The 10,413-nt window shown below is 41.7% G+C and overlaps 1 protein-coding gene across 1 annotated transcript in view; it reads left to right on the plus strand.

Moving 5' to 3' along the window:
• The window catches only part of NUDT6 (nudix hydrolase 6), a 27,741-nt gene extending 17,337 nt beyond the window's left edge, over positions 1-10,404 (plus strand). Inside the window, exons 4-5 of the mRNA XM_015410224.1 lie at positions 6,949-7,003; positions 10,000-10,404. Of these exons, the coding sequence (XP_015265710.1) occupies positions 6,949-7,003; positions 10,000-10,397 (453 nt within the window). The 3' untranslated portion in view covers positions 10,398-10,404. The remainder of the gene's footprint in view (positions 1-6,948; positions 7,004-9,999) is intronic.
• Positions 10,405-10,413: the final 9 nt, after the last annotated feature.

A 10,413-nucleotide genomic window follows, 5' to 3' on the forward strand; every position in this document is an offset into this window, starting at 1 on the left:
CGCTGGGAGAAGGTATTTGTCTCTTTAAACCCCTTCTCCAAGACAAGCCAGCTGGTGTGGAGGTTTGGGGGGGGGCGGTTGGAGAAGACATTTAAAATTAAAGTTGCTTTCTTTACACCTCTCCCTCCCTCCCTCCCCCATCCATTTGCTTTCTTTCCACCTTAGACAAATATCATTAGCAAACAATAAAATATCATTGTACAAATAAATATCATTATCAATATCTGTTTTTACCCCTTTTGTTTTTTATTTTTGGCAGTCTCATTTAATGTTAATAAAAAGCAAATTTGTGTATTTTTCAATAAAAATGTGTGTGCAATATTTGTTCATGTCTTCTGGCTCTCAAACATCTGACATTTATTCCATGCGGCTCTTACGTTAAGCGAGTTTGGCCACCCCTGCCTTAGTGTATTACTATATCGATAGTGAACATATAAACCTGTACATAACTGAGCAAAGTTTTGTTTTTCTTTCCCTTCAGAAGCATTGAATTCAAGCATTTACACACCAAATTTTACCTTATGGTTTATGTTTTTCTCCCTCTCTCCATCTTTGCAATTTTCAGTCTTTCTGATTTTCTACATATACATGAGTTCTTTGTAGTTGAATCAAGGTGATATCAGTGGCAGTAATCCAGCAGTTAGGTAGACTAATATATTCAGACGTATGCCAGTGCTAGATAATTCTCTGTATTCTTTTAGTTGAACAGAACTGGGTTGGGTTTTGGGAAGTCCTGATAAACTAAAGCAATAAAGTCTGGATCTGATGTCGTAACTGGAAGAGATTGTTGCTCAGGGGTGGGGGTGGGGCTGCCAGATTATTTAAATATTCACTTCGTGGCCTTGTAGATGACACGATTAAGCAAAAGGGTCAGTTTTGGTGATAGTGGGTCCTGTGGTGTAGGACTGGAAGAAGGCCACTGACTATCCATTGTGAGATGATTGTTTCCATGCACTGTGAATCTAAGGCATGAATCAATAACTTGGCAGATTAAAACCTGGTATTTCATGAATCAGCTATGTATCTTCAATGGCAAACTTGTCTCATATAGATAATACTCATCACCAAGCAAGAAGTAATATAGTATGCTTACTTTGTAATTCAAGAGCTGAAGGATAAGAGCCTCAAATGTCGTAATAACACATTAACTTTGTCTTTTTAGTCAGGGTAAAGCAGAACGCTTCATATTTCTGTGTAATAGGAGCCTCCAAGCTCATTTTGACTAGTTGCCGGCTTAATGTATAAATTTGGCACATGCTCGGTAAATGGCAGGTTATAGTTATAGTTTCCAGCACAGGAAAATCCGTATGTTCCAATTTAGAAAAAGAACATTTCCTTTTCGCTGATGTATATAGTGATGAAGAACATTATATTAATAAATCCAAGGAATAATTCGTACTTCAAAAAAAAAACATTATGCTTTAAAATGCTCCTCTAAAGGAGGAGAGCAACTTCATGAAGAACCATATTGTACTTGTTAAGGATCTGGCTTCCTGCCTTTTTAAAACTTCCAGCTGAAATTTGCCAACAGCTACTTTTAGGTACAAAAATGCTCTGTGTGTGTCTATATCTGTGCAAGAGGAAAGTGTTTGTTTAGAAGCTTAGAGCACTCTGAGTTCCAGAGATGTGACCAAGTATACTGAAAGTTCAGAGACATTATGTTTGTGTAATGGTGACCTGTGCCGTGTCAGAACATTTTAAGAGCTGCTTATGTGATGTCATGTCTAAAGCCAATAAAAAAAGACGTTTCCAGTGACTGAAAATGAAGCCTGAAAGTGCATTAAATATAGAGGAATTTCAGACAGACGATACAATCCAGAAGAGGAACGGTTCCCAAATGGTTTCTGGTCTGTCATTTCAGACAGAACCATTTTAGAACCGGTTCCCTACCGGAATATATTTGTAATTTCAGACACAAACGCTTCTGTCCCGTTTAGGAAACGGGGCTGAAGCGTTTTACCTGTCAACCGCTTCCAAGTAGTCTTCAGTTTCCTCTCCCGGTTCCGATGCGCTTTTCCCACCGTTTTTCGCCCGCACGGGCGATCTCCGGCTTTTTTTAAAATAAAGGGTTGCTTTGTAGCGTTATAGCACTATAGCGCTATAACAGAACAGCAGTATATCAACCCCATTGGAATGCCTGGAGTGTTTTGTTAGAGTGCTATTACGCTATAGCGCTATAAAGCGAACATTAAAAAAAAGCCAGAGATCGCCCGCATGGGTGAAAAATGGTGGGGAAAAAGTGGGGGAAAGCAGTGCAGTCTGAAATGGCAAACCGCTTCAGATCCAGGTCTTTATCAGAAGGGGAAAGCCATGTGTGAAATGGCAGCCCTATACCGGTTTACTCCATGAGGGATCAAAAACGGCTTCAAAACTGGTTAAAAAAGGTAATGTGAAATTCCTCATATTTTCTATAGATCAGTTTTATATGTGTACTAGCTTAGTCATTAGTTAACATGGTGTGCAATGGCAGGGCAAGGAGGGAATACAGTGTTAAAAACCTAATTACCAACATAGGTACTGCCAATGGGGGGAAAGGTTGGATCTGGAAACTGGGATATCTCCTGTTCTGGATGGAATTGCACTCCCCAAAAGAGCAGGTTCTTAGCTTGGAGGTGCTGCTGGATATGGGCTTTTGTTGGATAAACAGCTTCAGCTGGTGAGCCAGCTATGGCCCTTCCTAAGCAGGAAAGGGTTCATGCCCTGGTTAACCAGTGGCGTACCAAGGGCAGGATGGGGGGGAGGGGTCTGCCCCAAGTGCAGCCTGAGGAAGTCTATTGGAGAGCCCTTGAAACCAGCATCATGTCGTATCCAGCAGAACATATTTCCTTTTATTTTTAAGTTCTGACTACAGCCACTAGGGGCGCAGGGAAGACTGAGTGTACCAAAAAAAACAGTCTAGGATCGGCTACACTCCCCTTTCTCCAAGACTGAAGTAAACTTTCTTAACAACAAGTGAGCCAGCACAGTGATACCTGCTACAGTAATTGCCAGCCCGCAGGTCATTTTCTCCAGTAGTATAGCATTCAAATCTTACAAAGCAGTAGTTAGGGTGTTGAAGGAAGATGAAACAACCATTGCCTCTCTTAATTTCTCTCCCTCTTTTCCACAATTTTCTCATTCATTCGTCTCCCTTCACCTCATTTTTCCACACACACACCCACAATTTTCACTTCATGGCCTTAAGACTTTCTCATCCCTATCCTGCTTGGTGACAGAATGTGTTTAAGAGTAGTATAGTAGCAAACTTTTATTAATATTGCAAACAGAAGGCATTGGGTTTGCTGGTCACTGTACATTGCACTGGTTCTGCTAGGCTTCCACCCTACCCCCCTGCTTGGACTGTGATTCTGGCTTGACATTAGTCCTGTTGAGCTGGCATTGCCACAATGGCATTGGGTTCTGCTGGGCATCTTGTGATTGCACTGGTACTGCTGGGTACTCTTTACATTGCACTGGTTCTGCTGGGCTTAAAAAATGCCTCCTCCCAACCTTCATTTTCTACTGGTTTGACTTTAGTCCTTTGGAAACAATGGAGGATGGGGGAACCTTTTTTGGGTGGTAATGTCATGGGTTAGCCAGGGCTCAGCAATAGCAAGGACTCCTCACGAGATGAGGACTCCTCAGAAGAGGAACCCCGTATAGCCAGCCATGAATTAACAGAAGTTGACCAGCAAGAGAATGAGATGCAAGCTTGTCAGGATTTTCAGCCAACAGCTGGTACAGAGCCGACACCATCCAGCCCTGATTCAGCAGGTGAACCTCAGTTAGCCATCACAGCCCATCAGTATCTCCTTCTGGCTGAGTTGCGTAAAACAAAGCTGTGCACACCTCAATACATCAGATGCCGTTCATGGCCAATTATGGATATCATCCCTGTTTCTTCCTGCTGGTCATGCCCACATCCACTGTACCCTCTGCCAATGACTTCATAAATGAGCTGCAGGCACTACTGCAGGACCAACTACACCAGGCCAAGCAGGCTTACAAGGAAGTCACCCACCAGAGATGCCAGCCAGGAGAGACCCTCAAGGTTTGGGACCAGGTGTGGTAATCGACACAGAACCTCCGAAGTAAGCAGCCCTCACAGAAACTGGATACCCGCTTTATCAGTCCATATCTGATCACCGCACAAATAAACCCTGTGGCCTACCAATTACAGCTTTCTTCCACACTCTGCATACATCCAGTGTTCCACAGGTCCCTTCTTGTCCCTGTTGCTCCCCCAATACTGCCACCCATCATGGAGGAGGTCCATGAGGAGTATGAGGTAGCACAGATCTCGGACTGGTGGACTGAAAAGGCTATGGACCTTAAGACTGCTCTTGGTAACCTGCCAAGAATCTCCACAATTCCAATTTGGTGCACCAGTTCCATCGAACATACCCATAGAAGCCAGCTCCAGCCTCATCGATTGGGGGGGTCTCTGGGGGAGGCGATGGTGTCATGGGTCAGCCAGGGCTCAGCAATAGCAAGGACTCCTCAGGAGAAGAGGAGCCCAGAAGAGGAGCTCAGGAGAAGAGGAGCCATGAATTAACAGAAGTTGACCAGCAAGAGAATGAGATGCAAGCTTGTCACACCGACTCTGCCTTGCCTAATTCTTGGAAGCCTGACCTTGGAATGAATGACTTTGCCTAGCCTGACTTCTGGAACTTTGACTTTGGACTGCACGACTCACCCTGCCTGACTTCTGAAACTTGGTATTCACGGCCTGCAAGCCAGTACAAGTCGTGTGTTTTTTAACATCCAGTTTGGTGAAGCTTACGATCACTATTTTGTGATGCTTTGGCTAGTGTTAGTTAGTAAAAAGCTTGTGTTAGTTAATATCCCAGCTCTCAAAAATGCCTTGTAGATGTTTGGGATTGTCAGGTCATGGGCTTCAACATGGAGAACATAAGCCCTCCCAAGTGCCTGCTCAGAACACAAGTGGCGTGATGGAATGGGGGGTTTTGCCGTCAAGTCACAGCTGATTTGTGGTGACCCTGTAGGGTTTTCAAGGCAAGAGACGTTCGGAAGTGGTCTGCCAGGGCCTACCTCCACCTCGGCCCTTCTTGGCTTCTGAGCTCTGGAGAGATCAAGCTATCCAAGTCAGGGTTAGGCTGAGCAATGTGACTGGCCCATGGTCACCCAGCAAGCTTCCATGGCACGTGGGGATTCAAACCTAGATTTACCAGATGCTAGTCTAACACTTTTAACCACTATACCATGCTGGCTCTTGTGATGGAATGACATGTTGGAATTTGATTTTTTTAAAAACTGGCATGATCATATATATGAAGTTAAATAACATTTTCACTGTGTTTCTTTTCTGGCCATTATTATTATTCGTTTTAGTTCATGATTATTACTGGAAATAGCCACCTCCGAACATCTTTTTCCTTGAAAACCCTACAGGGTCCCCATGAGTCAGCGGTGTTAAAAAGTATCCACCCTGGGTGCCAAATAGGCTAGGTACACCACTGCTGGTAACATCTAGATTAGATTAGTGCAATGTGTTCTATGTGGGGAAGCCCATAAAGGCTGTTTTGAAGTTATAGTTGGTACAGGATGGTGCAGCCAGAACACTAACTAGAGTGGGTCATAGGGACCGTATCACTCCAGTCTTGTTCCATCTACACTGTTTCCCAATTCAAGGTGCTGTTATTGACCTTTAAAGACCTATACGGTTTGGGCCCAGTATAGTGTATCTTCCAATATTGTTGTCTTCTGCCAACAGGTGAAGACTTGCTTTGTTTGGCATTCCTCTACAAACTCTTTGTAATCCTTCTCTATGTTTATGTGTTTATATTTATTATGGGTTTATATTGTTTTATTTAATTGCTATATATCAATATATCTATATCTATTTATATATATACATATATATATGTATAATTGTTGTTTAATATTTAAACCATTTGTAATGTTTTAATGTTCACCATCATAGGGACCCTGAACTGGATGGGAAGTCAGGATAGAAATGCTTTAAATAAATAAATGTAGGAAGGACTCGAGATATTAATCTTACCTTTGCACTCTGGCTTCATAATTCTGTTCCTTCACCTTAGGTGGGACTGGCAACCTCCTACAGCAAATCCTTTCTGGATGACAAAAGATGTTTGCCCATGTAGGATACCAGAAGCACTAACCAAGATGCATTAGTTTAGGGACTCACTGAAGTATTGATGCTACTGCAGCAGAAATGGCTGCCAGCATCATTGCAGAGGGGGTGGTGAATGTTATGCTCCCACATTATTGCCGCTGACAGATAAGGAATGCTCTTCTCCCTTCTCAAATACACAATAAATGACATCTGACATTCTTTGTAAGATAGAGCTTGGAGTTGCTAGAAACAATTTCAATCTTTATTTTATTAATTAATGTTTAATTTGAATTAAAAAACAAGTGATTCATCAGATGACACACACATATCTCAGTTTTATTTTTGAAAACAAATGATTTGTTATTAAAGATACAAAAGAAAACTTTATTGCCAGTGCAGTATAGAACAGTACTACAATCATTGTTTCAAAATGTACTGATGTTTCTTGTAAAAAGCAAACATTTAAGAAGAATACACTGGTGGTTAAATATTAGATTATATTAGCTTCTATCCAACACAGATTTAGTTTTCTTTAAGGCCACTGAAATCAATGAATTTAAGAATACTTTAACTATGTTGGATTGTGGCCATAGACTACCTGTAGCAGCTTCTTTAATGTCTCCTTTACTACTTTATCTAGTAAATGAGCAGCAATGTTGCAAGTATAAACCGTCCAACAGTGATCAGACGAATCAGTAGATGTTTTCTTGCAATATATTGTGTAGACATTTAATTGTCTCTGGTGATCACATTTGCAAAAACAAAAGTTTATAAGTGTAATACAAGTCAACAAAGATAGGGATTGTATTTTGTTCTTTATTACAGAAAAATACCTAAAATTATCTTGTTATTTTTATTCACCTTTTAAGACTACAAATGTATGGAAATTTCCAGGAGGATTGTCTGAACCAGGTGAAGACATAGGTAAGAACTTGGATTGATGGAACTATTACAGTAATGGCTGCCTTTTTAATCCAAAAGCAGTTAACTTGCAGGCTTCCACTGGTTCCACATTGACCAAGGTCTGCATGAAGAGGAGTGTAGGTGAAGCTGCCAGCATTTGCAGACTGAAGGCTCCAAAAGTACGTTCAGTGTTTAGATGCAACACCTTCTACTTTTTGCCAACATTTCAACAGTTATCACACAACTCACATTTTTCTACATGGGACAGATTAGGTGCAATAACCCTCATTATTCAGGCAGGCATCACAACATTTGCACTGCTTGTGCATCAAGGATATACTCATTTTAGTTACTGAATTACAAGTAATGTTGCTTAATGTGTTCAAGGCAGGCTGACTGGAAATTTATTGAATGATAAATATTAAGTACATTAGTAAATAACATTTAAAACTCTTATGTACTACATACATTTTCATAGTTTTAGAAGATTTTCAGTATCTATCTCAAAATCTTTTATACTTTTTTCTTTTCAAAATGGATAGTTGATTAGCAAGAGAGATTCATTAAAAAGTTATTTGAGAACACATTTTCTCAGATTTCTACTGTAATTAATTATGTAATGCATGTAGTTAACAAACATTTACAAAACAACAGTGGCTCTTTGTAGCTGTAATGCTGTGTGATTGCCAAACTGGGCAACTGTTAAGTCCTTGTTGAAACCCTAACCACAATCAAATAAACTTGGAAGCAATTAAAATCAACAGGTCCATCATCCACATATGTTTATGACGGAGGTACATATATATCACACATAGGCATGTAATTCAGGCATATTTACACATACTGGTAGATCCTTTGCTGAACGATAGTGTACTGCTTTTTCTAACCTTCTATAAATATAATACTGAAGAAGAAGAAGAAGAAGAGATTGGATTTATACCCCGCCCTTCACTTGGAGTCTCAGAGAGGCTTACAAACTCCTTTCCCTTCCCCTCCCCACAACAGACACCCTGTGAGGTGGGTGGGGCTGAGAGAACTCTGACAGAAACTGCTCTTTTTCAAGGACAGCTGTGCCAGAGCTTGTGACTGACCCAAGGTCACATCAGCAGGTGCAAGTGGAGGAATGGGGAATCAAACCCGGTTCTCCCAGATTAGAGTCCACGCACTTAACCACTACACCAAACTGAGACATTAATGATAATTTATTCCTTCCACCAATATATAAAACACTTCCACAGGCAACATTTATTGGAATTACCAGAAAAGAAAATCCTTGGCATTTAGACCTGTGCTCGCTTGACCATTTTGTTGCATAACATAAGCCATAGGCCTACTATATATAAAAATCCTTTTTGAGAAACTATTGACTTGTCTGCATTTTCCAGGCTAACAGAGAAACTTCTTTAATTAGCTCTACTGGTTTTTAGTAAACCAGCTCTTTTGGGGGAAGGGGAATTTTGTATATGTGAGCTGAAAGTGCATTCACTTTCATGTCTTCCTGTTGCTGCAGGCTTTCCTTGGGGTTTGGCTGCTCACAAATTAGGAACCTAAACATGCTGTTTTGTTCTTATTGATAATAGTTTCAGAGGACAGCTGTCTGCAGTATAGGGTTGCCAAGTCCATCTTCCGCCCCAGCGGAGGACTTTGGGGGGAATTCCTGGAGGGGGCGGGGCATCACCGACGTGATGATGTCAAGTTGGGGACATCCGCCCCCCCCCCCCCCCGTGCGCTCGATCTCCAGAAAAGCCAGTTTCCTGCACTTAAAGGGACCGGCGTTTCCCTTTTAAGTACATGGAGCCGGTGTTTCCCCTTTAAGAGCAAAGAGCCAGCGTTTCCCTTTTAAGTGCCAGAGCTGGCATTTCCCTGCAAGCCTGATCTCAAGCGGAGATCGGGCTTGGGAGGAAATGTGGTTCCATGAACTTAAAAGCAGCCACCCCTCTCTTTCAAGAGAGAAGGGAGAGGGGTGGCTGTGGGTGTTGGGGGCGGGTCCCCCCCCCCCAAAAAACGAGGGGCCCCTGGCAAACCGGGGGGGGGGGTTGGCAACCCTACTGCAGTATTGGTCTGATGAAGGGAGCTTAGACTCTCAAAAGCTTATACCCTCAAAATCTTGTTGGCCATTAAGGTACTACCGGACTTGAATCTGTCTTATTGATAACGTAATCTGATTGAAGCCTAAATATCCCTATTCTGTCAAGGTCTTTAAGTAACACAGAGATGTCTTCTGGGACCTGACTGGAGCTCCTTGCTCCAATATGACATGAATGTACTCTAAGCAGTAATGTTTTCTACTAAATGTAACCTTGTATCGTTTCTGCTTGATCAAGTGCTAAAAAACACAAACTGCCTTTTATTTCTCTCACTGAATGTTTAACCTAACCAATGTAAAATTCTGTCGGGAAATGTTCTTCATAAAAGGTTTGGAAACCATAAGGTTAAGTTGGGTTTTCTAGTACTGAGATTGTACCTATAATTAAATTGAAGAGGTAGAAGATAAAAAATAACCCTAACCAATGCTCCCTCTAAGCTGTGGAGTCTTGTGAGCAAAAATTCTACCTTGTGAGCTACTGGCATTAAAGTTGTGAGCGAGCGGTTTGGCTACTGCATGAACCAGTTGGCTCTGGAGCCCTCCTTCCTGGGCTAAGACAGAAACGTGTGAGCCGGAGGCTAAAAAACTGTGAGCTGGCTCACAATAACTCAGCTTAGAGGGAACACTGACCCTAACCTAGTAAGCCTCAACAGTGTTTTGCAAGAAACTGTGTAATATTAAATTACAGCATTTCGGATGGAAGTTTCTACAGTACGTTTTTTAGATCACCCACAAGAATGAAAGCAGCCCATTTTTGTGGCTTTCCCCCACCCATCTAACAGAAGGAAAAGCAGACAAAATTTACATGGGGAGAAGCCAAATTCAGGAGCTAGCAGGGGTAAAATGGAGAAGCAAGGACTGAATCATGGTGAAAATTTCCAAAATGTATTTTCCGATTAAAAGTAACACAAGAATTCTGTCTTCCATTTAGGAAACACAGCCATTCGAGAGGTTTTTGAAGAGACCGGCATAAAGTCAGAATTCAAGTCCCTCATAAGTATACGGCAGCAACACAGACACCCTGGAGCCTTTGGGAAGTCTGATATGTATATCATCTGCCGCCTGGAGCCCTGCTCTTTCAACATCAGTTTCTGCCAACAGGAATTCCTGAGGTGTGAATGGATAGACCTAGCTGAGCTTGCCAAGACAAAAGACACTACTCCAATCACCACCAATGTAGCTAGACTACTTCTCTATGGATACAAAGAAGGGTTTGATAAAATTGATCTAACCATGAAGGAATTTCCAGCCGTGTATACTGGCCTTTTCTATAAATTGTACCATAGAGAATTACCAGAGGATTACAGAAATATCACAAACTTACAATAAATTGGGGGGAGAGTGT

This window comes from Gekko japonicus, unplaced genomic scaffold (genome assembly GCF_001447785.1).
Source record: "Gekko japonicus isolate JY-2015 unplaced genomic scaffold, Gekko_japonicus_V1.1 scaffold1086, whole genome shotgun sequence".
In the NCBI taxonomy this organism is placed as follows: domain Eukaryota; kingdom Metazoa; phylum Chordata; class Lepidosauria; order Squamata; family Gekkonidae; genus Gekko; species Gekko japonicus.